General features: G+C 42.9%; 1 protein-coding gene across 8 annotated transcripts in view; it reads left to right on the top strand.

Annotated features, from left to right (window-relative positions):
* The window catches only part of PIGA (phosphatidylinositol glycan anchor biosynthesis class A), a 27475-nt gene extending 2494 nt beyond the window's left edge, over positions 1-24981 (top strand). For 2 of the 8 annotated variants that reach the window (XM_074993295.1, XM_074993301.1), the window contains exons 2-7: positions 4508-4752; positions 6069-6854; positions 10725-10857; positions 14154-14286; positions 17310-17516; positions 19379-24981. In XM_074993295.1, the coding sequence (XP_074849396.1) occupies positions 6140-6854; positions 10725-10857; positions 14154-14286; positions 17310-17516; positions 19379-19642 (1452 nt within the window). In that variant the 5' untranslated portion in view covers positions 4508-4752; positions 6069-6139 and the 3' untranslated portion in view covers positions 19643-24981. Of the gene's footprint in view, positions 1-58; positions 109-4507; positions 4753-6068; positions 6855-10724; positions 10858-14153; positions 14287-17309; positions 17517-19378 lie in introns of those variants that run through there. The other 6 variants (XM_074993320.1, XM_074993311.1, XM_074993338.1 and 3 more) reach the window with 4 other exon arrangements.

Raw genomic sequence — 24981 nt, 5'->3', positions numbered from 1 at the left:
CAAGTGTGTGTTTCACTCAATGCTTTTCACTCAGTCCTTTTGCTTTTCAGGTACGCAGCCTTCCAGCTGAGTCAGACTTCAGATGTCAGTCAAGAAACCCCTTCTGTGGTATGCACATTTAACAGGGGCCCATCCCAATGTACTCCTCAGCATCTCTGAGTCCATTCCCTAAATCTGTTCCCCACTCTGGTAAAGAGTGGTCCCTTCAGGGCTTTCCCTCATGGAGAATAGTGTATGAATTGTCTTAAGGCCCTTCTAGTTCCAGCCCTCTGGCTAGGTGGCTAATATCCAATTCCTCAACCTGCCCTACTTCTGGGTTGCCAAAATCCAGGTGATGTCCTTGTAGCTGCTAATGAGGGTGGTGTCGGGGGCGGGGGTTGCTCCCAGTGTTGATTCCAGGCCCCATGTCAGAGTCCCTATAGGTAGTAGCTACCTGCTAAGTTTTACAGCTGCTGATTTCCTGGGTCACTTCCCCAAGGGCCTGTCAAGTCCTCGGCCTTTCCTCAGGGCTCTAGCACAGTCTTTGAGCATCTACTGACAGTCCTCAGTCATTCACCAGCCCTCCACACAGAGCTCTCTGGTGTGCTCCCTTAGGCAACCAGCCACCCCGGTCTTCTTTGCTCCTGGAGGACTCCCTCCACACTGGGCAGGCCCTGGTCCTGTAGCTCTTCATATAGGGCCTTCCTTGCCCCAGACTGGCTGCTGCCTTCAACCAATACTCTAGTTTCCCTTGGAGGACTTCTCTGTGATTACTGGGATGGAGCATGGCAATGTTGTGAGCATCCAACATGGGGCTTCAGGGCCCAGTCCACCTGTTACAATATCACAGAATCACAGGGCTGGAAGGGACCTCAGGAGGTCATCTAGTTCAGGCCCCTGCTTCAAGCAGGATCAACCCACACTATGTCATCCCAGCCAGGACCTCGTCCAGCTGGGACTTAAAAACCTCAAGGGGTGGAGAATCCACCACCTCTCTAGGCAACGCATTCCAATGTTTCACCGCCCGTCTGGTGAAGTAGTTTTTCCCAATATCTAACCTACACCTTTGCCTCTTCAACTTCAGACCATTACTCATTGTTCTGCCATCTGACACCACTGAGAACAGTTTCTCACCCTCCTTTTTAGAGCTCCCCTTCAGGAAGTTGAAGGCTGCTATTAACTCACCTCTAAGTCTTCTCTTCTGTAAACTAAACAAGCCCAAATCCCTCAGCCTATCCTCATAGGTCCTGTGCTCCAGACTCTTAATCATTTTTGTTGCCCTCTGCTGAACCTGCTCCAGCAAATCCATATCTTTTTTTATACTGGGGGGCCCAAAACTGGACACAATATTCCAGATGTGGCCTCACCAGTGCCGAATAAGGAGGAATAATTACTTCTCTCGATCTGCTTCAAATGCTCCTCCTAATGCACCCTAGTATGCCATTAGCCGCGTTGGCCACAAGGGCACACTGTCTACTCATATCCAGCCTTTCATCCACTATAACCCCTAGGTCCCTTTCCATCGTACTGCTGCTGAGCCAGTCGGTCCCCAGCCTGTAACAATGCTTGGGATTCTTCCGCCCCGGGTGCAGGACTCTGCACTTCTCCTTGTTGAACTGCATCAGATTTCTTTTGGCCCAGTCCTCCAATTTATCCAGGTCACTCTGGATTCTCTCTCTACCCTCCAACGTATCTATCTCTCCCTCTTGTTTTGTGTCATCCGCAAACTTGCTGAGGGTGCAGTCCAGTCCCTCATCCAGGTCATTAATAAAGAGGTTGAATAACACCAGCCGCAGAACTGAGCCTTGCGGCACACCGCTTGAAACAGACCGCCATCCAGATATTGAGCCATTGACCACTACCATTGGGCCTGACCATGAAGCCAGCTTTCTATCCATGTTATAGTCCAAGGATCCAATCCATATTTCCTTAACTTATGGACAAGAATGTTGTGGGAGACCATATCAAAAGCCTTGCTGAAGTCAAGGTATATCACATCCACTGACTTCCCCATGTCCACAGAGCTTGTTACCTCGTCATAGAAGCTAATCAGATTGGTCAGGCAGGACTTGCCCCTGGTGAATCCATGTTTTGGCTACTTTTGATCATTTTCCCCTCTTCCAAGTGCTCCAAAACAGATTCCTTGAGGATTCCCTCCATTATTTTCCCAGGGATTGAGGTAAGGCTGACGGATCTGTAGTTCCCTGGATTGTCCTTCTTTCCTTTTTTAAAGATGGGCACTACATTTGCCTTCTTCCAGTCATCCGATATCTGCCCTGATCTCCACGAGTCTTCAAGGATGATGGCCAAAGGTTCAGCAATGACCTCTGCCAATTCCCTCAGTATCCTGGGGTCCATTTAATCCAGACCCATGGACTTGTACACATCTAGTTTTTCTAGATAGCTCAGAACTTGTTCTTTCCCCATACTGCATCGTCCAGGACCGTCATGGGGAAGTTGACTTTGTCCGTGAAGACTGAGGCAAAAAAAGCATTGAGTACTTCAGCTTTGCCTGCATCATCTGTCACTAGGTTACCTCCCACACCTTCTCTGATAACCCGTTAATTGTTCACATGCCTGTAGAAACCCTTCTTGTTACTCTTCACATCCCTTGCCAGCTGTAGTTCCAGTTGTGCTTTCGCTTTCCTGATTACTGCCTGGCATTCTCCAGCTGTATGTTTATACTCCTCCTTAGTCAACTGTCCCTGTTTCCATTTCTTATATGCATCCTTTTTGAATTTAAGGTGACTAAGGATTTCCCTGTTAAGCCAAGCTGGTTGCCTATCATGTTTGTTCCTGTGCCTTCAGTATGACTTCTTTAAAATACTTCCCGTTCTCTTCAACTCTTTTCCCCTTCATCTTCATTTCCCAAGGGATCCTGCTCATCTGGTCTCTCAGGGAGTCAAAGTCTGCTCTTCTGAAATCAAGGGTCTGTATGTTACTGCTCAGCTTTCTTAATTTTTGTCTGGATCCTGAAATCTACGATCTCATGGTCACTGCAGCCCAGGTTCCCTCCCACTTCTATTTCTTCTTCTCATTCTTCCCTGTTTGTGAGCAGCAGGTCAGTTCCTTCAGCACTTGTACCAAGAAGTTATCCCCAACATTCTCCAAAAACGTCCTGGATTGTCTGTGCGCTGATGTATTGGTCTCCCAACAAATGTCTGGATGATTAAAGTCTCCCATGAGAACCAGGGCCTGTGATTTGGAAGCTTCACTTAGCCTCATCTACCTCTTCTCCCTGATCTGGCGGTCTATAACAGACACTAACTACAACATCACCTCTGTTACTTCCACCTCTAAGCTTAACCCAAAGACACTCAACTGGATTTTCTCCTTCCTCATACTGGAGCTCTGAGCAGTCATGCTGCTCCCTCACATAGAGTGCAACTCCTCCTCCTTTTCTCCCGTCTGTCCTTCCTAAACAATTTATAACCTTCCATGATCGTGCTCCAGTTATGCAAATCGTTCCACCAAGTCTCCGTTATTCCAACCACCACATACTTGTGTGACTGTGCCAGGGCCTCTAATTCTTCCTGTTTGTTCCCCAGGCTTCTGGCATTAGTGTACAAGCATCTTAGAGAAGGGGCCGATTGGCCCCCTTTCTCCTCTTTACCCAGAAGCCCACTTGATTGTTCCCTCCTCCTTCCCCACTTACCTCTGGGCTTGTCACCTTCCCGTGACAAACCTAGTTTAAAGCCCTCCTCACTAGGTTTGCAAGCCTGCCTGCAAAGATGCTCTTTCCTCTTTTAATGAGGTGGATCCCATCTCTTCTCAGCAATCCCTGTTCACAAAACAGAATCCCATGGTCAAAGAAACCAAATCCTTCCCTCCTATACCACCTACGCAACCACACATTTACCTCTGTGATTCAATGATAATATCCCATATAGGTTCCAGTGTGGAGTGGTACATAACAAGTAGGGGTGTAAGGTGGAAGAAGGGTTACTTCTGTAGTAAAGCAGGTTCTTCTGGGTTATGTAGACAGACCATTCAGTGTTGTAATCTGTTTTCCTGGTGAAGGCGTTTTTGACTGTATTAAGCTTTGTATCTTGGACTTTCTCCTTAGAGCATATTCTGAAGTGTCTGAGTGCCAAGCTGTAGAGATTTCTGGCTGTGCTTGGGGTGGTTGCAAGATCTGTGAAGGTAGTGATCTGCAGGTTTCTTGTATATAGTTGTCTGTAGATTTCCACTGTTGAAGTTGATGATGGTGTCCAGGAAGTTGGTGCTGGTGTGGGAGTTTTTCAGAGTGAGTTTAATGGATGGGTGGTGGTGGTTGAACTTGTGGTGGCAGTCTTTTTGGGAGTTTGTCACCTGTCAACAGCATGAGAATATCATCGATGTATTGAGTTATATCATAGCTTTTGCGGTATAACTCAAAAGCTCCTCTCTCACCCACAGGAGGTGGTCCAATAAAAGTGTTGTGTTAGCTCATTACCTACTAAATAAGTAAAATTGTTAGTCTTGAAGGTGCTGCATGACTGGTATAAAGTTGTAATTCATTATGACAATATTCCATATGGTTTTTCAGCTTTTATTTCCAAGCAGTGTTTTGTGGCAACTATATAACTGGCCCATCATCCTGGTATTGTCCCTAGTTCCACAACCACTGTCCTGTTCGATCACAGAAAACAGAAGACATCTCGGGGTTCTATCTTCCTGCCATTCAGAACCAAAGAACACCTCTATCTCCTTGTGTGATGGTCCATGGAATGGAGAGACTGAGCCACAAGACACCATGGAGCCTCACAAATTAATGAGAAGTAGTTCCCACAGGTAGGATGTGGTTAGGAAAGAGGGCAGATTCTATAAAAGGTGAATGGCATAGAGCAGTGTGTTCCCAATTTTATTTGGCCATGTAGCCCTTTTAAACTCGAAAGATTTTTGTGGAACCCCTAATAACAGTCTTATATATGGAGCTGAAAAAGTAGATCACAAATAAATAAGGATGGTAATGAACAAATGCTATGCCCCAAATCCGCTCTCCCCTCCCCTGCCCCATCCTCAGGATTAGCCTGCCTCAGCCTCTGGGACTAACCCACCCACCTAAAGAGGTCCCCTGCCTAACCCCACCCGAACAAACTGTCTGAGTTAGCTCATCTTGTTACCTCACCCAACATGGTGGATGAACCTACCTCAGCCGCTGCTGCTCCTCCGACTGTAGTCCCGAGGGCCCAGTTTCATTGGCCACCCTATGGCAATGCAAGAGGCCAGTCACAGCCAATGAAAGGCGAAGATGACCCAGGAACTGCAGGACCCATCTCGTTCCCGCTCTGGATAGCCATTGGCTCCCTTTGCCCTGCCCCCACTGTACATGCGCTGGCTGCTGTGCAAGTGAGGGGCACTCTGTGGCTCCCTGCCCTGCTGCTGCTGAAATAATGTAACTAAATTCTGTTGGTGTAATGGCCAGATCCCTCCCTCTGCCCTGCCAGATGTTAAACCAATTAAACCTAGTTCTGCTGTTTCAGCAGTGGCAGGGCAGTGAGCCACAGAGGAGTCAGCTTTCAGAGCCTCAAATGACTCCTTAAAGAGCTGCAGGTTGCTGACCCAGATCGTAGTCGATTTATATTTGTCACAGTTAAATTTTTAAATACAAGAAATCGTGTAACTATGCTATATTTGTATTTCATCACCTGCGTGATCCATGCTCCCTGAGAGTGAGTGCAGGGACTTAACGGTGGTATATAACAGGCTATTGCACTACTGATTGACTGCGCGTGCAGTGCTGATTAGTGACATTGTCCCCACTTTCTGTCTGAGCTGGCATTACACAGGGACACTTATCATGACGAACACAAATGAAAATTATTATTAATAAAATTCATGAATGTTTAAATATTAATTATTATTTTAAATCATAAATGTTATTGTAACAGAATTTTCTCGTGGAATGCTTATTTTTGCTCTGCGGAATCCTAGGGTTCCTCAGAATACCATTTGAGAAACACTTGCATAGAGTTCTCCAAAAGCTAGCATCAGCCTGTGAAAACTAAAATGATATTATTGCTGCAGCACAAAGGTCCTTGTAGATGTGACAGTCTTAAGCCCTGCTTCTTTGTGTATTTGGCAATATTTTTTTAATTCTGTCCTAGGTAATCAGCAGGCCCAAATCTACAAACTAAATGGCTACTAGAAGGATTGATTTCTGAACATTTTTCTCAGTATGGCTTGCAGAAGAATAGGAATCGACAGACACTCTCTTTCTCCAGCTTCCTCAAGTAATTGTGTAAAATCGCTTGCACCTGGAATTCGAACACATTGTATATGCATGGTATCTGACTTTTTTTATCCAAATATGGGTGGAGTGGAAAGTCACATCTACCAGCTGTCACAGTGCCTGATAGAAAGGGGGCACAAAGTTATAATTGTCACCCATTCTTATGGAACCAGAAAAGGCATTCGTTACCTCACTAATGGTCTGAAAGTTTATTATTTACCTTTGAAGGTTATGTACAATCAATCTACAGCAACAACCCTCTTCCACAGTCTTCCTCTGCTCAGGTACATATTTGTGCGTGAGAGAGTCACCATAGTCCATTCCCATAGTTCGTTTTCTTCCATGGCACATGATGCACTCTTCCATGCCAAGACAATGGGAATACAGACAGTTTTTACAGACCATTCTCTCTTTGGATTTGCTGATGTCAGTTCGGTGCTTACAAACAAACTTCTAACTGTTTCACTTTGTGATACAAACCACATCATATGCGTCTCTTACACTAGCAAGGAGAACACTGTACTAAGAGCAGCACTAAATCCTGAGATTGTGTCTGTCGTCCCCAATGCTGTTGATCCCACCGACTTCACTCCAGACCCAAAGAGGAGGGATAATAGTCTGATAACTATTGTTGTTGTCAGCAGGCTTGTTTACAGAAAAGGTAAGGAGACACATACTGTAAGTTGCTTCTCAAATAACTTTTATTTCTCATTTCAAGTGGGTGGTAAGAAATGTTCAGTGTTTAAGCAACAAAATACAGATGCCAGATCTGAGACCCATTGAAAATGCACTGAATCTGAAACAGTTGTTTCAGTCTTTTCCCTCTGTCCACTTGCTTGTACGACGTCTAGGACCCTGCTGCTAGGGACCTTAACTCCTACTGACTTCATTCGAATAGAAACTGTTCCTGAACAGCCATCCCTGTGACTCACCAAGTGACTGAGGGTGCTTGGCAGCTGTCCTGGAGTCCCAGGGTCTGGTCACCAGTTTCCCAGGAGTAACCTCTGTAGTGTGCCAGGCTCTAAAGACCCACATAATTCCACAGGGGCATGACCGTGGCCTATAAAACCCTGAACTGGGTCTTCAATTTCATTATGTGTCCCCATGGCTTCCTGCAGCAAATCCAGCCAACCCAGACTACTGCAGGAGTTTGCTACTGTGGTACAGGGGAATCTTCTTATTTAAGCAAAATTAAACTTATGTCCATGGATAATTTTTTTTAATTCTTTTGCCTTAGATTTTGAATATTTGGTCAGATTGATTTAAATTTTGGTCCTGTACAGACTCTACAGGAACAGCAGTGAATGGAAATGGGAACTCAAACAGAACCCCATTGAAGTCAGTGGAGCTCCTGACAGGCACAGTGCTGTTCCTTCACATAGTAAATGTGTATATATCCCAACATTGTCCCTTTTAAATAGAGAAATAAATAACTATATGCGACTACATAGGTCTCACTCCTACAATTAAAACCTGACCAATTTAAAAGAGAGTTTCTCCAGTTTCCTCTATAATTGCAGCAATGAGTTGATATTAAAGAAAATAAACATAAGGTAATCTTTACAAATTTCTAAGTGGAGCAGTTCAATAAGTGAAAATTGACTTATTTGGTTTTCATTGCCCCAGTAAATAGAAATGGAAGGAGTAAATGAAAGACATAAACCAGTGATACTCAGACTGAGGCTTATGAGATGCAAGTTGCTGGTGTGTCTCTTGCAGCTCTTTGCAGCTCGTGATATTAAAACAGTGTAATTTAATTATTAACCAGTGAGGATGCTTCTACTACGTTATTAACCAATCATTGTTAAGATGATAATATTCAGTCGTTTTGCTGTGAGAATAATTATATATAAAGCTAAATATTTTGCCTGTCATAGTATTTAAATATTCATATATAGAACTATATTAGAGACATTACTGTAGCTATCTTGAGTAGTGTTGATTGATGATTTTTATCAAGCATCACTGACAGTGAAAATTAAACTGGATTTTAATTTTTTTCACTTTCTGTGAGCATAGGTGGGGTTGGTAGCAGAAGTGAAGAAATCTGTTTACGATCTAACTTTTAATTAACAGTATGACCTTAATTTTTCCTCTTCGGTAGAATTTTAATGTTTATCGTACATGTCTGTTTCCACTTTTTGTTTCTTGTAGGGGGAAAAGGGGAAAAAAAAAAAAAAAGAAATTTCATGATACAGGTTATACCTCCTTGGTTCAGCATGGTTGGGATCTGACAGAACCCAAATGACAGAATTTGCTGGGCCCGGGGAGGTCCAGGGCTTCTGCCTCAGGTACTCCCGGCCTCCTCCTCCCCTGGGACTCCAGACTCCCCAGGGCTTCCACGTGGCTCTGGCAGCAGGGGCCTCTTGTCTAGCCCTGTGCTGCAGCTTGGGGCCATTAGCCGCAGCCACTCTCCACCTGCCGTTTGTGCTTCAGCTGCTCTGGCCCCAGTCCCTGCCCCATGGATGCAGGTCTGGCCCCCTGCTCCAGTACACTCTGGTCCTGCACCATCCGTGGTCCTGCTGCACCATGGATGTTGCCAGGTGAGAGGACCAGGTTTGAGAAGTTCAACCTTTATTATATAAACCTTCTGTTTCTAAACTTTTACATCTGGTTTTACAAATGCTGTGTAACATACAGCATACTGGAATATAGTGTTGCCAAGTAATTCTTAATATTTTGGTTGCTCTTTAATATTCAAATTAATATATATATATATATATATATATATATATATATATATATATACACATAGAACTAAAATAATTAAGCTATCAATACATTTAAAAATATCTTAATGGAATTAACATTTTTACTGCTACAATGACATTTTTTGCTGTGGAGGTGGGAATAGGAACAATAGGAGGCACTACTCAAGCTGTTAAAACAATACGGCCATTACAAGAATTCAGTGTGATGTTAATTGCCTAGTAGTTTTGTTTGTTTCTTTAAAAAAAAAAAATTACCAAAACAACCAGTGGGGGGTGGGATTTTTGGAGATTTGCTCCATAAGCACTCCGTTCTGGAGCTGCTCTCTTGCCACCTTATTAAGATTTGTTCCCCTCGCTTGCAGAAAGTCATGCAGGGCTTTTAGATAAACCTATGGGATCCTTGGGAAGCCAGGGATGTTTGTATGAAGTATTTGTGCTTCTCTGTGGCTGTGGCCACACTAGCCCTTCCTTTTGGAGGAGCTGTGGTAATGTGGCACTTTGGAAAATGCTAAGGAGGCGCTGCCATGAATATGCAGTGCCTCATTAGCATAATGACAGCCACTCACTCTTCAAAAGTGCCGCTTTCGAATTGCACACCGCCCATGTAGCCAGGGGCTTTCAAAATGACCCCCCCCCCGATTTTGAAAGTGCCTTCTTCCCCAAACCAAATAGGAAGAAGGGGCTTTCGAAATCAGAGGGTCCTTTTGAAAGGCCCCTGACTACACGGGCAGTGTGCATTTCGAAAGAGGCACTTTTGAAGCATTAGCGGCTGCCATTATGCTAATGAGGCACTGCATATTCATGGTAGCACCTCCTTAGCATCTTCCGAAGTGCCACATTACCATAGCCCCTCTGAAAGGAGGGGTGGCTAGTATGGCCACAGTCTATTAGTTTGTCTTCCCCCTTACTGTGGTTGCATGGAAGGGTGGCTCGGATCACAATTTGGACTGAGATAGTGTTTTAATGTAAATCACCTCACTGTAAACTTAAGTATTGACTTTTTTTAAATATCATATCCATATGACCAGTTTTAGGTCAATGCTAATTAAAATATTAGAATAATAAAACCGGCAATATTTCCTTTGTAAAAAAAACAAACAAAAAACTACAAACTTAGAAGCAGTGCTTCCAATTAATTTCATTCTTTATTTTTGCTTTCAGTTCATTTTGCTAGTTGATTTGGGGTCCAGTATTTATTTTATAAACTAGTTCAGTTGGGTGAGATTCTGTTCTCTCTGGGCTATCCATGCATGTAGTGATGTTGTGTAAAGATAAAAATAGTTATATGCTTAATATTTTAATATCCAGTAATACAGGAATCTTTCAGAGGCCTCTCGTTTTGAAACTATGAATAGAATTGTGGGAATGGATGGCATCAAAAGCATAAGCTGTAAACATGTAGGCTGTGGCCACAGTAGGCCAAAAGTTCGAAATTTTCGAAGATTACTAATGAGGTGCTGAATTGAGTATTCAGCGTCTCATTAACATTAGGACACTTCCAGCTGCGGTACTTTGAAAGTGCCGATTTCAAACGCGCGCAGCTCGGCGCGGCTAAACAAGGGTCCGTTTCAAAAGGACCCCACACATTTCGAAATCCCCTTATTTTTCTCAGCTGAAATGTGCGGGATCCTTTTGAAAAGGACACCCATGGAGCCGCGCCAAACCGCGTGTGTCCTAATGCTAATGAGGCACTGAATATTCAGTTCAGCACCTCATTAGTAATCTTCGAAATGGCCATTAGCATGGCCCTGTCGAACTTTTGGCCGAGTGAGGCCACAGCCTTAAATACTCTAATAGCTTCTCTGCATTTTGCATTTTAGGTATAGATTTGCTTAGTGGTATAATTCCTGAGCTTTGTCAGAAATATCCAGATTTACATTTCTTAGTTGGAGGAGAAGGACCAAAGCGAATTGTTTTGGAAGAGGTACGGGAAAGATTCCAACTACATGACAGGTTTGTTCAGTGTTTATGGTTACAATGTAAATATAAAAATGGAATATGGTGATACAATGAAGAAATAGGTCAAACAAGGGAACAAGCAAGCTCTTGCGAACTTGCACACGGATTCTGCAAGTAGGTTTGTACAGGCAAAGGTATGCAAAGTCCCAGGGACTCTGTACAGGCATAAAGTTCTGTATGCAGATTTCCAGTTGCAGGATAGAGGTGAGAGAGTCCTTGCCCTCACGTATCAAACAGTGAAATAAGATGTTCATGGTTAAGCAGCTGGTTTGCTGTACCTGCTGCTCATCAAGCTGACCAGTACCATTTTATTATTGTTCCCTCATCTGTGTGCCCACCAGTTGTCTCTCATTTAATACTTTGATTGTAGGGTCTATGGAGCAGTGACTATCTTTTAGGGTCTATTTACACATGCAAAGTGGGTCCCTAATTTGGGCTTCTAGGAGGTATTGTAATAAAACAATAATTGAGGTAGGATCTGTTTCCATAGCAAATGTTAGTATGAGTTGTCTCCTCTGTTTTGGAGGATGGGGAGAGTTGCTTGCTTTTCTATTAGGCAACAATATGGGTTACTGGTTTATTGATTCTGCATATAATACCGAGCAATGAACGCACAACTTTAGGGATTTTTTTGTACTGTCTGCCAAATATCTAGTGGGTTAAAAAAATAAACACACACACACCTGGGTCTCTATGAACACTCCAGGCACTGTGTGTGCCACCATTCCATCTCCCTCTTTCAGGGCTTGCCTTCAAGCCCCTTTCCCATGTCCTCACTCATGGCAGGGGACTCCTTATAACCTGGCATACCCTACCTCATGGCTGGGGCACAGTGCCGTCCAACCAGGGTATGCCATTCACGTGCCAGGGATTCTGTGTGTCCTTCCTCCCTGCTTGACTTCACTTCTCTCTCAGGGGAAATAATTCAGGGAGTCAACATTTTCTCCCTTCTGGTTCTCCTATTTTCCCTCAAATCTAAACGGTTCCTCCCATTTAATCCCTAGAATATTCCTGTAAATGCTGATAAGTTTAAGTTTGGCTAACAGATATGAAAAAGCTATAGGTATTTTGTGTGTGGTTTTTAAAAAAAAAAAAAAAAAAAAAAAAAAAAAAAAATCTGTGCACATGCAGGATATGTGTTCCTAAACAGTCTTACTAGAAATGTGATATCCCTTTTATGTTTTACAGTCTTCAAATATCTTCCTGATAATGATCCAGAAGAAGCCATTTTGATTTCCTTAGTGTGATTTTTATAACTTTCAGATGCACATTTTCAGAATATTTCCTCTTCTGCATTTAATATGGAACAAAAGTTTCATCGTCTCAAAGTTTTGTGTGTTAATCACTAGAAGGATCTCCTGTGAGTTATATATTCTGGCCTTCCACATGATGCAGACCATTGAACTTTCCCTGAATTAATTCCTCCTTCAGGTCCAGTAGCTGCGTGGAACATATCTTTTAGGAAGAAAAATCCTCCCTTCTCTCTGGCCCTTATAATCTTTCCCTGACTACCTTTATAACCACAGACTTTTACATATCAAGCATGAAGATCTTCACACCAGATTTCAGTAATACCAAGTAGGTCAAATTTGTTTATAAATAATTACTTCCAATACATCTTGCTTATTACCTAAGTTCCTAGGGCTTGGTCTACGCTAGGCTGGTAAGTTGATTTCAGATAGCAAGTCTAGCTATGGCAATTGTATAGCTTGACACAATGTATCTGAAATCTACTTATCTGACTGTCCTCACTTGAGGGATGTTGACAGGAGCATTTCTCTCTTCGACCTCCCTTACTTCTCACAATAGTGAAGGGTACAGGGGTTGACTGCCAAACCCAGATAGATCAGTTTTGCATATCTCCACCAGACGTGCAAAATCGAACTCCAGAAAATTGATCCTCAATGGGCTGATCTTCCTGGAAGTGTAGATGTAGCCTAGCGTTCATGTATAGGTGATGAAAGTGTTTCTTCTGAGCATATGCCTTGATCTTGTGCTAAATGAGTTTGTATTTGTTCTCCCTTTTCCCGCTTCCTCTTTGTTAGCGTAGCGCTTTCCTGACTAGCCTCGCCAGCCTGTCCCTTAGAAAACTGAGATCATCCAATTGCATCATGTCACTTCCTGAAAAAGGTGGTCCCGTTTTTCCTACAAAACCAGAACCTTTACATTGTGCAAGTTACCTAGCAAATGGTTCACTTTCAGAATCCTCTGTTTCCTGTCTTCCTTCACTAATGAACTTCTTCCTCCAGAACCTTTCCAAGTTTTCTGAAGTCATTTATAATCTGAGTTTTCACATGAAGCACTGTTATTAGCGTACATATGCACCATTGCTAATGGAGTCTTGCCTGCCAACTGCAGAGGCCTATTTAATCTTTCAGCTGCATCTGGTGTCTTTGCTCTGGGTAGGCAGACTGTCATCTTTTGGAATGCTCTTTTCATTCTGTAGCATGGGCTCCCAGACAAGAATCGTCTGTTTTCTTTGGATGTCTGAAAATCTTTTAGGATTTCTTTATGGGTTGAGGTGAACAGTCTTTCTCTGGTATGCCCTGTGCAATTCTCCATTCCATTCAACTTGCTGGATCTTCAGATATTCTTTTGCAAAGTCCATGCTAAGAATCTGGTTATGATTGGATTTTTCTCGCTGTAGGGAATTCTTTATGGTGCATCTTCAAATGGTCACAGCCCATTACTGACCGTAATCGTATTCAGTGGAGAACAGAGCCTCTAACTCTTCCTATAGAACTTCCCTTTTTGCTGCACTTGTTTGAACACGAGCAACTGATAAATACAGAATATTAGAAGATTTACCCAGCGTTGCTCAGGGTGGGGTGGGGGGGACGTGGGGTGTGCATCTCGGTTGCCTGCCTGGTGAGTCTGTCCCCTTTCTGCATGGTTTTATGCATCCCTGTACGAATCATGGGGGCTCTTACTGTTTAGGAGGAGTTCTTGTACAAATAGATGGACAGAAGGCTTGACAGACAGCCTCTCTCAAATATCACAGTAAATTAATCAAATAACACAATCTTCCCTTGTTAACCTAAGAAAACTTGGTACACATATTTTAAAGGTAATTACCATAAAAACTCATTTTTTTAAAAAGTTTGGTTTTTTGTTACAAGATAAATATAACAGGTTAATTTAAAGAAATAGGAATAAGATGGTGTTGACAGTGCTTTAATATAGTACTATGCATACTCTATAAACTGTTGCAGAATATTTTGGATAATGTTTTGTACCCTTATTACAGTATGTGAAATCTGTGTTTTATCTTTTTCTTTAACTATGGGCAGAGTGCGTCTTCTAGGAGCTTTGGAACACCAGGATGTTAGAAACGTCTTGGTCCAAGGACACATTTTTCTCAATACTTCTCTCACTGAAGCCTTCTGTATGGCAATTGTGGAAGCAGCAAGTTGTGGTTTACAGGTAAAAAAGTCTTTGTTTGGAATGTATACATGTTTTTACATGGCTTATTTTTATGGCATATACTTATAATGGTGTATTTAATCAGATGATCTATAAACAGCCTACCAAGGTGAGCAAATATTGATCCAGATTTACACATCTTCTGGAAACTGAGAAAGGTTAATTGATTTGCTTAGTTAGCTCTCAGAGGAAGTTCTTGCATAGTCAGGAATAGCATAAGTCTCCCAAGTGCTTGTTGCTGTGATCCATTTCTTAAATCAGCTGTGGAAGTATTTACTCTATGTAGAGCATGTTTTCCCAAATGCAGGGGGTGCCCCCAGGGGAGCATGAAGAAATTCAAGGGGGAGGCACGAGGCAACCTAGCCCCCCCGCCCCCAGCATTCTCCCCCATCTGAAGAAAGATCCGGCCTTTGCTTCCGGCTCTCAGGTCCCTGCTATTTTACATGGGTGACCCGATGCAGCTGCTATAAAAAGCAGGCAGCCGGCAAAGACCCATGTGGAGTCAGCTCCCTTCTGCAAAAGAGGGGGTGTGTGTGTTTGTGGGGAGGAGGAGGAGAAAGATGGGGTTAGATGTGGGGCTGGGGGGTGCCTGGCTTTGTTGGAGGGCAGGGAAGGGACTCGGGTGGGCAATTTGCAGGGCTTGCGGGACTCGTGGGGCTCAGGTGGCTGGCTGCAGCAGCATGGGGCTTGGGCAGCTCAGGCAGGTGGCTGGCCCCGGCAGTGTGGGGCTGAGGCGGCTCGTGATGGCAGGTGGGCGGCTGGCCCTGGCAGCCTGGGGCTCAGGAGGGCAGCTCGGGTGGCTGGTTCGCAGCTGGGGTGAGTGACTGGTGGGTGGGCAGTGGGTCCCAGCAGCACAGGGCTCAGGCAGCTGGTGGGCAGGTGGACAGCTGGCTCTGGTGGTGTGGGGCTCGGGTGGGCGGCTCTGGTACTGCAGGTCTCAGGTGGGTGAGCAGCTGGTGTGGGCAACTCTGGAGGCTGGCACCCAGCTCAGGCAGCTGGCCAGCTGGAGCTGAACCAGGCAACCACAAGGGACCAAGAAAAATTATTTGTGCATATTTTTAATTTTAAACAACATTTTTATATCAAATTTTTGTGTTTATTTCAAATTACAAATTGAATTTTTTGTTAAAAGGGGTTGGATGATGGTAAAGGGCGGGGTGAGGGTTTCTCAAAAATCAGAAGTGGGGAGTGATGCTGAGAAGTTTGGGAACCACCGATATAGAGGTTTCACATAAGGAGGAAAAAGGAAACAAGATTAAACACTGGAGCGTTCTCGAAGGAATCACTTGTTCCTGGTATACTTTTGTGAGTGTTGTGAATCCATGTTAGTGTTGTAAGGGTTGAAATAATGGTTGAGCAGAGTCAGTGCTATCAGAGATTACACTTAAATATACACACTTTCTTGAGCATAGAAATTTTTAAGAGAAAAATCAGATGTAGAGTGGAACACTCTCCAGCAACCCATGATAGTAGATTCTGCCTGGTAGCCTCGCTCCTCTCTCCAGTTATGAGTCCCATTACCCATTCCCTTTCCACTTGTTGTTTAGAGTGAGCTTTTTAACTTTCTTCTTGTTGCCCAGTAATAATAAACTTGACAAGAATCTACATTCTACTTACTTCCTTTTTATCTAAAGAAACTAGGAAACTTTGCCCACTGCTTGCTAGCTCGTCAACCACCTTCTCTTTCCGGGGTCTCTAGCGCCCCCCCCCCCCCCCCCCAGTCTGTCACCCAGGAGGCTTGGGGGTGGTTGCTGTGGTGCAGTGAGATGGTGGTAAGGGAGACAGGGCAGAGCAGAGATGACACCTCTGACCATGGGCAAGGGGGAGGAGTTGGGAGCAGCCACCAATGCCACGCCATAGCAGGGAGGGGGGCACCAGTTGGAGCTGAGCTCCAGCTGCCACTCCTGACGAGGGAGCCACTTCCTGCTGCCCGACCTGGGGGTGGGGCAAGTCAGTAGTGGCAGCTGGAGCTCAGCTCTGAGCAGCACCTTCCCTCCTTGCCATAGCCTGATGGCAGTGGTGGTTGCTCCTACATTGCCCACGGCCAGAAGTGGCCCAGCTCTGCCATGTCCTGCCAGATGCACCCACAGCAACTCCTCCAAGCCTTCCTGCGACACATTATGGGGGGATTGGGAGGGTGGATTAGTATTCCAGAATGTTCAAACATAGTATGTTCTTGTAACTGTTAGGTTATGTCTCCACTACGGGAAAACTTCGAAATGGCCATGCTAATGGCCAAATCAGAGAATACTAATGAGGCACTAGAATGAATATTCAGTGCCTCATTAGCATGCTGATGGCCGTGGCGCTTTGAAAGTGCCAGATTTCACTCACGTACAGCTCGTTTACATGGGGGTCCTTTTAATGTCGAAATCCCCTTATTCCTATAGAAAAGGACCCCCGTGTAGACGAGCTGCACGTGAGTGAAAAACAGCACTTTAGCATGCTGCCGCCTGCAGCACTTCGAATGAGGTGCTGAATATTCATTAGTATTCTCCGATTTGGCCATTACCATGGCAATTTCAAAGTTTTCCCTTAGTGTAGACGTAGCCTAAGTGTCAGACAAGCTCAGAAGCGTTGGGGGGAAATAAAACACCCCCCCCACCCCCCGTTAAATTAGTCTGCTGGCCCCTTTCCCTTGGGGAGTAGGGGGAGGGAATCTAAGACAGATTATATATACTTGTGTGAGTATTGTAATAGACACCTTTAGGAAAGATAATTCCCTTCTTCGAAATATTCTCTTGTGCGTAGTTTTTTCTTCTGTACCTATGGTCTGCTTGATACCCAAATATTGATTTTTGAACCTCCCACAGCTAAGCTGTTGCACTAACACCTCTCTTAGGTTCAGATCTCCCGTTGACTTGAGGTAGAAACGCACTTTGAAGCCATTTGATGTTGTGCCTGGGAGTCACCTGCTAGGTTGGATTCTTTGTTTTGATCTAAAATACTCCTGTTGAACACTTCAATATAGCTATATTTTAGAGGCCTACACATGCTACTTAATTGTTTCCTTCCCTGCAAAGGTTGTGAGCACAAGAGTTGGTGGAATCCCTGAGGTGCTACCAGAAGATCTTATCATCTTATGTGAGCCTACAGTGAAATCTCTGTGTAAGGGTCTGGAAAAAGCTATTGTCCAGGTTAAGTCAGGAACACTACCAACTCCAGAAACTATCCATAACAGAGTAAAGACATTCTATACATGGAGGAATGTGGCAGAGAGAACAGCAAAAGTATGTAGAATTCTGCTTCTGACTATCTTAAAATGTGATTTTCTTATTCTCTGAAAAATTACTCAATACAGGTAGTGTTGTAAGGTTCTGTGTGTTTTATGTCAGTGATGCCCATATCAAATGTGCATAATTTAACAAGTAAAAAGTAAATATTTTCTTCTACAGTTACTAGTCTTGAAATTCACACTACAGCTAGAAAATCAGATAGTAACAGTGCATGGCATTGAATTCTTTCTATCAGTGAAGATCCTGAACTGCAAATAATGCCCACAGTTACACCTATGCAACCCAATTGGTTTTTAATTGATGTGTGCACATGTAACTTCTTGATGCTGCAAATAGAAAAGATAATGAACTACTCTGATGCATGAGAAAGAATAGAATATGTCCGTGTGTCTTGGCTCTGCCAGACTAACAGAAGTAAAACATAATACCTAAAATGAGATCTAAGTCTCCAGATACAATTGAGCACACAGAAGTTAAGCATATGACGAGTAAGAAGTTACTGTGTTTTCACAGCTACTTATCAGAGTAGGTCTGTACTTCGTGTGGGAAAAAACAGACTTGCCATGTTCAGCAGTCCCACATATTTTAGTGGACAAGGAAAATAATGATCTTTTCATTATTTATCATCATGCTGAAGGATGAGAGAGTGTAGATTTTCATGGAAAGCTAGTTTTTTTTTTTTTTTTTTTTTTTTTTTTTTCTAATTGAAAATCCTTGTTGAATAGCAAAGTGTCTGATCTTTTATGAGTCCCTTCAAACTCTTGGCCTTAGTGATTTCTTGCGACTGCCAGTTCTGAAAGCTACTTTAATTAAGTTGGGATAGTATTTCTTTTTCATCTGTTTCAAATGTGCCGTTTTTCTCTTTCTTTGCTCCTGTATTACAAGAAGTCATCCGTTACTATGCATCTTTCTCTTCTCTGTGCCATTCATTACACAGCGTGGGTGGACAGAATATGGCTTGCAGGCTCAATCTGTCCCCTGTGACTTTTCTGTTTGACCCACAGCACAGTGGGGTGCTCAGGCAGGTTGCCTGCTTGCCATGGGTCTGTATCATGGCTCCGTGCTGCTGCCAGAAGTGTCCAGCTGCTGCTGCTGCCATGTCTCTCTGTGCCCCTGGTGCAGGGGGAGGATGTGGGTAGCAGCTTGTCTCAATGTGATGCCTCCACCACCGCCCCCTCCCCAGCACCATCCTCACAGCTCCCGTTGGCTGGAAACTGGCTAATGGGAGCTGCAAGAGCACTGCTTGCATGAGCAGGCAGACTGCAGAAATCTGCTGTCCCTTCCTTCCCCAGGAGGTGTGCAGAGACAGGCCAGCAGCAGACAGCTGCTTCCAGGAGTGGTGTGGAGTCACAGCAGCCTGAGTGTCCCACTGCATTGTGAGCTGAGAGCTGCCTGTGGTGAATGCCTCCTGGATGGAGTCTAAATGCCTCACGCTCCTGCTGCCTCCCCCCACCAGTACTCTGCACCAGTGTGTGGAGCCCCCTCCTGCACCCAAACACCTCTTGGACCCTGCAACCCCTCCTATAATACAGTAGAAATGAGCAGCTGGTGGCAGCATACCAAAATTTGTGAAGTGGCCCCATTGCCCATCCGTCTTACGAAGTGGAACATTATCGTTAGTCAGTCTTTTAAGTCTGTCTTCCTATGGAAGTTTCCCCAATCATTATTCTCTTTTTTTTAAATTTGAACAGGAAAATATTTTATATGTAAACAACTATTTTTGTTGGATGTTCCCATGTAAGTTCAGAACAGGATTATCATCATGTGAAATATGTAGTAACACTCACTTTTGCCTGATCTTCAGAGATAATATGAATGTGCAAAATTTAATTATTTCCTCATCCCCCTCCTTTCAGGTATATGACAGAGTTGCAGATGAAGTGGTATTACCAATGGACAAGCGGCTTGACAGACTAATATCTCACTGTGGCTCAGTTACTGGGTGTATTTTTGCTCTTTTTGCTGTATTAAATTTCCTTTTCCTGGTATTTCTAAGATGGATGACTCCAGACTCCATTATTGATGTTGCAGTAGATGCCACGGGTCCTGGTGGAGCGTGGACTCAACAGTATTTTGCTAGTAAAAAAGCAACTGAGAAAGAAGAGATTTCAAACTGTTAAAAAATGTTTTTAAGAGCATTACTCTCTAAAAGGTTTTAGTATTTGGTGATAGGACTAATTTCACAAAGAGGGATTGTTTTTACACTCTTAATGCTTTCCTAAATTGTTGGGAAGAAACTTGGTAACATGCTACCTCAAGTTAGGATTTTACAAATTGGTTCTGAGGGAAGATTTAAATGTGCAGATTTCTGGATACTGTTCTTTCGCACAGTTGGGGGGAACGTGGTAATGCACAACTCAGGTGTAAAAAATACCTTAAAAGGGACAAGAATACTACATTTTATCTGCTACCACTGTATTACACAGAAAATAAGCATGGATTTTTTTTCATGGCACTTAATGTGTCAAAAGACAAAGCTAGCTTTAGATGGTTTTTGCCAACTCCTGATAGTTGTATTGATTTGTTGGAGACTGGTGAAGGATCAGCAAATAAAAATATGTACCCACATCAATCAAAAATCAAAAGTGATACGTGAAATCACTTCTATTAAAAACAAGCACGTTACCACATATAGTTTCCATATTAGATGTACTGCTAGGCAGTTTTTATCCTACCCAACTGTGTCCCCTAGACAGACTCTTCTGGCTGCACAGAACTAAATTTGAAAGGGTTCTTAAATGTTCTGCCTAAATGTGGTTCATGTCTTTCTGATATATCAGAATGCCATTCTAGATTTGTGTGTGTGTGTGTGTGTGTGTGTGTGTGTGTGTGTGTGTGTATATATATAAGAATGTGATAAATATTTCCTATTTCACTGTACATGTAAAATTTGATTTTTTTTTCTTTTTTTCTTTTTAGGGTACTCATTAAAGTGAGGAAGTTATTTTTTAAAAACCAGCATAATGTAAGGGCATAAGCTTCCAAAAATAGCTCAGGCCTGCCAAGTTCTCCAGTAGACCATGCCAAAGTGCATGGTAACTTGTTTGTGTGAGAGATATAGATAAGCATCCACTAAGGGATAGACAAAGACTACAATTTTTTTTTCATTTATACCTTCAGTTTGAATTCATCTTCAAAAGAGAAAATTTTAAACAATTGTTATGCAACCTAGACTGCACCAAAGATATTTTAAATGAATCTAGGAAAAAAAATCTTTTTCTAGGAAAAAGTTAATGAGTCTGGCCAGTAGAGTTGCATACTCCCTGTAATAAATGTGGTCCCTCTCAGTCATTGGTTCTTAGCCCTAATCTAAGTAGTCTAGACGTGTATTAACCAGAAAACAACTTTGTGTTCCTGTGAATCAACTCACAGGATCTTATCTTGCATTCTGTGGATTGATTTCTTGCATATAGCATTGTTTTAAACTGAAAGTTGAGTGAAACACCTGATGATGTAATTCTATTCTGGTTGTGCAATATGCAAGGTTATGTTTTCGTAACTTTGCAAAATAAATGAAAACAAGCAACTAGTTAATGTTTGTATAAGCATCTTCTAAAATTTAAGCTTTTTTTAACTAAAGTTGTTTAAAAGTATTTTAAAGAAGCACTGAGGGGACTATGAGAGGCACATTGTTTACAAAGTCTAAGATTTAGTTTCTCCTGTTAAGGAAAGAATGCTCAATTCTAGATATTTAACATACTGTAAGCATAGTACTGTAAACTCAAACATTAAGTATTTAAAAAAATAGAGATTAAATAGAGTAGTATTAGAGTTCTAAGTAACATTTTATTAAGGAGACTTTCTTAATTTTTAAGATTTGGTGCATTATTTATTTTTGTAAAAACTTCTAAAAAAATCAAGGATGCCCATTTCTGTTTAATTTTTATAAGTATTCTTGATTTCCATTTCTTTTGGAACTTTTCTGTTTTTACGTCCAACAGCATATAAGAACTCATGTAAAGCATTCAGAATTCAAATGTAGAATAGGAGGAGAATCCTTTCTATGAATAATATTCTTTCTTGTGCCAGAGTATTACACCCTTCTGAGTTATACAGTAAGGCCTTCTCTTAGGCTTGTATAATTTCCAGGCTACATTAAGTCTTTTGTACCTTGCCTTAAAGCACGGATATCTTCAGTTATAATGTACACCACCCCCCCACACCCACACTGGCAATGTATACAGAAACTGCACCGATGCTGCTATTTGCTATTCTATCAATGAAAATGGAACTTACTACGGTAAATGATGTATGAAATAATTTGTTTTTGTTTTTAATTAAATTTAATTTAACTGGTTTAACTACAAATATACTGTATCACAAACAATGTAGTTTATAATATCTGTAGTTTGTAATCTCATCCCACTGCTCATTTTGCTCTTTTCAAACAGCAGGGCCTTGATCCCGTCAACATATCAATGAGTAGCCCCACGAAAATGTTTGCAGATTTGCAGCCTAAGATTGCAGTGTGCACGATAGAGGAGTAAAAGTGTGTGCAGGAAAGTGCCCTTTTTCAGCTGTACCAGCAGAAGGGCAAGAGATACTTGATATTGTTTTAATCAGGCTGTAACTTCTTTAATTAGATATTTAGGACTACCTTACAGATAAATGACCTGCCCCGTATATCCCATTTAATTCAATATCTACCTGGGGGCTTCTGACAGCCCCAGTTTTTTTCCAGCCAGGCTCCTAGCCAACCCATTGCTGGCACCTTATCTCTCCCCTGCCTGAATGATATTTAAGGTGGGCTTCATGAAGGTGGGTTGGCTCCAGTGGTCTCTGGAATCTGTGTGCTTTTGTGGCCACTCAGGAGAGAATCTAGTGGTGCCCATCTGATTGGCAGAAGTGCCCACAACTATGTTTTGTGTTTCTATTTATTGGTGGTGCCCATTTGCATGTCAGAACACACAAAAATTTATTCCGCACAAGGATGGAAAATATCTGCACGTGGGTGAAAAAGATTAGAGGGAACGTTGGCTGGCTCCCGGCCATAAGAGTTATAGGAGCTCCCCATACCCTTGGTTCTGCTCCTTTAACCAACACCTCCCTTTTAAGTCCTTTACTAAGCTCATTGTTTGGTCACAATGCCTTCCCTGTTGACTACCAACATTGGACAAATATGCAAGTTAGATGAGTAAAAGTGGGCAGGGTGGTGTCACTCTTTTCACAGCCAGTGAACAGCTCAGAAGGCAGCAGTGGCAAAAATGGGAAAAGGAGAGAAGGGGATCTGTAGAGGCATAGAATATTTGTCGGACTGACAGAGACAGAACATTTCAGCAACAAAGTGCAGAAAGCTACGCAGAATTCATGGGTAAGTGCTATAGGTTGAACCTCTATAATCCGGAACTCTCAATTGGCAATGTCTGTACTCCAGCATTATTTTAATTAGCTGGATGACCACTTATCAGGGGTGTGGCCAAGTTACTTGTGGTCCCATAAAGTTTTGCTTACAACCACCAGTCCTGGCTCCCAGTGTTCTATATTGTTTAGCTGTAATTTACCCCTAAATGTCCAGTAAACAGTGAAAGTGTTGGTAATGTTGTTAACTGATGGTCTGGGGGTGAGATACTATGTGTGCCCTCACTTCATCCAAGTCTTTAACTGCTAGGACAGGCAGTCCCTTTGCAGCAGGCAGCCATGGGTGGCTGACGGATGCCCCAAGGATTTATCACCTGAGTCTTTAACTGCTAGGACGGAAAATCCCTTCGCAGCGGGCATGCAGGGAGGCTGATGGGTGCCCCAAGATTCTGCCCCGTGGAGGCGGCATGACCCAGCACTCAGCTCTCAGTACGCCTCACCAGTGACCATGCTAATACAGCCAAAAACGAGATGGGTTCTTTTATTTGTGTTCGGTTTGCACAGTAAAAGGAGGAGTCAGGTTAAAACTTAAACAGGTACTATTTATTTGATAAGGAAAAGCTTAACTCTTATGGTTACAAGGCTTATATTTTCTCTTCTTAGTTACAAGTAGCTAGCATATAACAAAAGTACTTTAATTCATAGATCTATTATTAAATGTGTGCAAAAGCAAAACACATAGCAGGTCTTATTCTCACCCCTGAGTTACCCAGCTTGGCGTGGCCAGCGTCTGTCACTCAATCCCTCGGGAAGAAGAGTACAAGGAGGGCATCCCCTGGGACCTCGGGAGGCAGAGACCTTCCTGACCGGCAGGTAGAGGTAATTGGAGCTCAATTAGAGGGGACTGCCAGACCCTTCTTTATACCCCTTGTGTCACATACACTCTTCCTTATCTTAAAGATGCCAATTGTGTTAGATCATCTCGTGACGCTAGTTCTCACAGGGAGTTTCAGAGACTTAATTCACACCTGCGAGGTGAAAATAATTTAGGCATTCTTTTCTTATGGACCTGAAATTCCTCTCCTGGGATGATGTGTAGGCGTATCAATCACTGGTACTAGCCAAGGGCAGCCTGAGGCCCTGGTCATCTGCTAGTCCATTTTGTCTTTTGTTGTCTGGTTTCATTCTGTTCAGGGTCATGATGAGGCAGTCCATCTGTGCTCTGAGGCATCAAAGACTGTGCTTGAGATTAGCGCATCTGTGCTCTCAAGCATTCCAAGACTGGGCTGTTTCCTTTTGCTCCTTTGTGCTCCGAAGCACCTAAGAGGGGCAAGATGGAGTAGAGCTGGGGGGATTCTGTCTGGCTACAAATGTGCTCAACGCTACTGACCTCGTGGTCTGGTAACTTCTCTCCTCCAGCACCGGTCAGGTCCCAAAGGTACTGCACAAGAGAGGTTCAACCTGTAGTATCATAGTAAACAATGCATTTTAAAAAAATCAAGGTGCAGTTGTGGAAAGTATTTTCCACTTTTACAAATATTATCAATTAAGCATGACCAAACAGTGAATCAGACCATCTGAAGAAGAAATAACAAGAAGTCCTATGGCACCTTATAGACTAACAGATATTTTGCAGCATAAACTTTTGTGTGCAAAGACCCGCTTCATCAGGTGCATGAGCATCTTAAATGGAACAGGGTCTGAAACAAACCTTTTGAATAAAGGATTACAGAAGGCATTTCCTCCTTGGTGGAGCGAGTTATCTTGAAAATTAGAGTGGTTGGACCTACTTCCTTATTTCAAAGATGATGGAAATCTTAACCTGATAGGCATTCCATAGCATGTGAGACCTGCCTGTTGTGCCTAGACACTCTGTGCACACTGTGAATATGTACAACAATATGTTGACGATATAAAATGACCTGTTACAATGAGAACAAGTAGCAAGTGAAGTGTGAATGTCTCCATACTATAAGGTGTCATTCAAATGTTTTTTAAGGGTTTGGATAGATCTAAAAAGGTATAGTAGTTGTAATGTTTAATCATTTTTGTGGTCAAAGTTTTCTGTAGAAATCATTTTAAAAATAAATTAATTTTCCTTTTGGTATTTATTGATCTGTTTATTACTGTGTCACCTTTTATCCAGGCCTGGACTTCTAAG

The sequence above is a fragment of the Carettochelys insculpta genome, chromosome 1 (assembly GCF_033958435.1).
Source record: "Carettochelys insculpta isolate YL-2023 chromosome 1, ASM3395843v1, whole genome shotgun sequence".
Lineage (NCBI taxonomy): Eukaryota > Metazoa > Chordata > Testudines > Carettochelyidae > Carettochelys > Carettochelys insculpta.
This window is presented reverse-complemented; position numbering and strand designations above follow the sequence as displayed.